The sequence below is a fragment of the Zingiber officinale genome, chromosome 6B, assembly GCF_018446385.1.
Source record: "Zingiber officinale cultivar Zhangliang chromosome 6B, Zo_v1.1, whole genome shotgun sequence".
Lineage (NCBI taxonomy): Eukaryota > Viridiplantae > Streptophyta > Magnoliopsida > Zingiberales > Zingiberaceae > Zingiber > Zingiber officinale.
In genome coordinates, this window is record NC_055996.1 from 18,290,738 (window position 1) to 18,294,417 (window position 3,680).

The window sequence follows — 3,680 nt, forward strand, 5'->3', positions numbered from 1 at the left end:
AGCCTCACGCCGCCCTTTCCTCTCCTCCTCCTTCTCTCGGCGCACCAAGCCAAGGGCCCTAGGAGCACCTCCCGGCAACATAAAGGATACGAGGACGTTCCTCTCCGCAAGAGGAACGCGTAGACGCGAGAGGATCGTCGTGAAGATCTCTTCTCCGGGAAATCTAGCGATTAGAATCGTAAGAAACTTCGAGCACGAGGTAAGAAACCCCTCACCTGCAGTATAAGTAGCTATTCATATGATTTTTATGCATTAGTTTAGTTGTATGCAAATTTTAGCACATAGAGTGTGCACTAGCGTACACCAAGTGCTCGGTAGAATGTTTAGCATAGTCAAATGCAACTTAGGCATTTTAGTAGCTTAAGATAAATGCAAAAGAAGCATTTTCACAGCTTATTTAGTCTTGCTACAGCTCTTATAGGACTAGATGTCCAATGGGTGGGCTCCCACAGTCGCCTCTAGGTTCAGACAACCTAGTTTTAGGTTCAGTTAACCTAGAAAGAGCAAGACAATCAATAATTAGCTACGTTCAGTATTTTACTTTTCAGTGGCACTGTACTGGATTAAATATCCATTGGGTTGGACTCCCACAGTCGTCCCTAGGTTCAGATAACCTAGTAACCTTACTAAATTCGGGACTTGCAAACCCGGGTCTAGTTAGGAATGCGCGCACAGCAAGTACAGTTGCCGGGCCCAAACAGCAGCTTGATTATTATTTTAATCTACTTATGAATATATTTTTCAAACATCACAAATTAGTCATGTGAGTCCAGTTCAGTTTTAGCATCAGATTATTATTAGCTTAGCTCAACCGTGGTATCAGTTAGTTTTCTGTTGATGCAACATGATAGTTTATAATTAGCTGTATTGTCATGATCAGTTTTGCTTCTATGTGTTGTATGTCATGCCATGCTTAGCATATTTAGAATGTATTTCAAATAGCATGTTTCAAAAACATAATTCGCATCGTATGCATGTTTTGTGAGGTAGATGGTTTCTTACTAAGCATAAAGCTTACAAATACTTTTTCCTTATACTGCAAATAAAGGTAAAGGAAAGATGGACTAGCGGAGGCTGGAGGGCAATGCGATGAGGATGTGTGTGGATGGAACTTGGAATAGAGATCTTAGGAAATTTCAGCAAACTTGTTTTAAACATTAGAACCTTTTAGCATTTTATTATTTTGCACCTTAGTATGTTAATTGCTATGAATTAGCTAATCATGCACCCTATCATGCTTAGAATAGTATTTGTGTGATATCAGAATGTTTTGGTTGAGTTTAGAATTGTTATAAGTAATTTTTCCACGAACAAGTGCTGAAATCAGACCTTTGGCACGAAATCAGAAACCCGAATCGATCAGCTGATCGATTCGGGAGTTTCCAATCGATCGAGGGATCGATTGGCCAACTTGTCTCGCGAACAGTAGGCCTCTGGATCGATCATCTGATCGATCCAGTGAATTCCGTCGCGAACAGAAGGCTCTGGGATCGATCACTGGATCGATTAGCCAGTCTGGATCGATCAGCCGATCGACCCAGAATATCGTCCCGAGCACAGTAGCGTGCCGGATCGATCACTGGATCGATCCAACTTGAATTCACCATACAGTAGCATGATGGATCGATCACTGGATCGATCCGATCTTTCCTATCGATCTGTGGATCGATTGGGAGGCCTGATCACAGCAGGGAAATCTCTAGTTAAGTTCCTTGACCATAGGGGGAGGTAATAACGATATGAATAGTTTAGATTACACCCTTAGCATACGTAGAATGGAGAAAAGATAATAGTTTAGCAAAATTTTAATTAGTACAGCTTCCGCATCTAGATTTAGGGATGGTTAGGGAGTAGTTAGCACAGATTAATGTAACGATCGGCCTCACAGCCTAGTCAGTAGAAGGCGGGTCGTTACAGAAATGGCTGGGGATCTTGCAGAAAGAAGGTTGGAGAGAAGGCTGGATAGTCAACCAGATGAAGTAGATGACATTGGTGAAAACATGATGTTAACCATTGAGACTTCGAGTGAATTTAGCGATTGGCGAGATAATTTAGCCAATGACATGTTTAATGAATGGAAAAGATCTAGATGAGATCATTTGTGTAATTCTTATGGATTATTAAATTTTTGTAAATGGACAAAGACCATAGTCCTTATTCTGTTTCTTTATAATTTACATGTGACATGTCTTACAATTTTTAATTATGTGTTTAACTTATTTTGAGTATGTTGAATTACAATATTTCAAGCTTGCATTTCCTGATCAGCCCATTAAGAAACACAATAGTAACCAATAGAAGGATCCTTGCAGAAATAATTACAGAAATGATTTCTTTAATTAGTAGGAGCATATTCTTTTTGGGTTCCTCATCAATAATTTCTTTTTTTTTCTTAGGTCTTTTCTGTAATTTTTTGTGCTATAGGTGAACATGGCTTCTAATCCTTCAGGAGAATCTTACAACCCAAAAAGACCAAGAAAAAACAAACATCAATGGTCTGCTATAGAAGATGTTGCACTTATTGAAGCATTGATGCAATTAAATAATGCTGGAGATCTTAGAAACAAGAATGAGAAAGGTTTTAGGCCAGGACATGGATTAAAGCTACAACAAATGCTTGAGGTTAGCTTGCCTGGACATGGAATTAAGGCAAAACCACACATTGAATCAAGGTTAAGAACTTTCCAGAAGCTACACAATGTTGTGCATGACATGTTGTATGGAGTTGGTAGCAGCGGTTTTGGTTGGGACTCAGAAAAAAAACTTGTTATGGCTGAGAATTCCGTGTGGGATGAATATATTAAGGTAATTTATTTTATTATTAAAATGGTTTATTTTTATTTTACTTTGTTTAGTTAGTAATATAAATTTTATTTTATAGACCCATGGAGATGCAGAACAATTTAGATACAAGTCATTGGCTTACTATGAGGAACTTTCTGTCATCTTTGGTGGAGACCGTGCATCTGGGAAAGATGCTCAAGTTCCTGCTGAAATTGTGGAAGAAATAGACAAAGTTGCAGTTGATAATGATGAAAGTATAGGCATTGATGGGGATTATGCTTCATATGGCCAAGATTTCAATTTTGGATCAAACGAAGAGAATTCTAAGCCAAAAAGGAGAAAGACCGAGAGCACTAAAGATTTGTCTCAAGTTATTAGAGAGGCGATAGCTATTCTTGGGGTAGAACTTAACAATGCAAGTAACCGATTAAGTAAAGCATTGGAATATGATGAAGGCACTGAAAAAAGAATGAAAATCAATGAGGTTTTAACAAAGTTACCTGGGCTTAGCATGTTGGAGCGACACAAAGCGACAAGAAAAATTGGTTGTGATCGTGAGACTACAGATATTTTCTTTACCATACCAGATGATGAGAAAGAAGTTTTTGTGAAAATATTATTGAATGGAGATATTTGAGGCGTAGACTTGTAGATTTTGTTGTCATTTCTTTGGACAAGTTAAACTTGTAATTTCCTAGAGAATTTAGTGGTTAAACTTTGTTTTTAATGCAAACTTGGTGGTTAATTTTGTTCGGTTTATTAAAATTTGATTTGATTTAGTTTAGTTTGGTTTTGTTCCTGTGATTAAATTTAGTTTGATTTAATTTGATCTTGTTTAAAAAATATATATGTGTTCATTCTTGGAATTCGTTATTTGTATAGGTAGCAGAATTATG

At 37.6% G+C, this 3,680-nt stretch overlaps 1 protein-coding gene across 1 annotated transcript; it reads left to right on the top strand.

The window, feature by feature from the left end:
* Positions 1-1,919: 1,919 nt before the first annotated feature.
* LOC121990811 lies at positions 1,920-3,421 on the top strand. Its single transcript, XM_042544876.1, has 3 exons — positions 1,920-1,979; positions 2,425-2,805; positions 2,882-3,421. The coding sequence occupies exons 1-3, from the start codon at positions 1,920-1,922 to the stop codon at positions 3,419-3,421; spliced, it is 981 nt and encodes a 326-aa protein (XP_042400810.1).
* Positions 3,422-3,680: the final 259 nt, after the last annotated feature.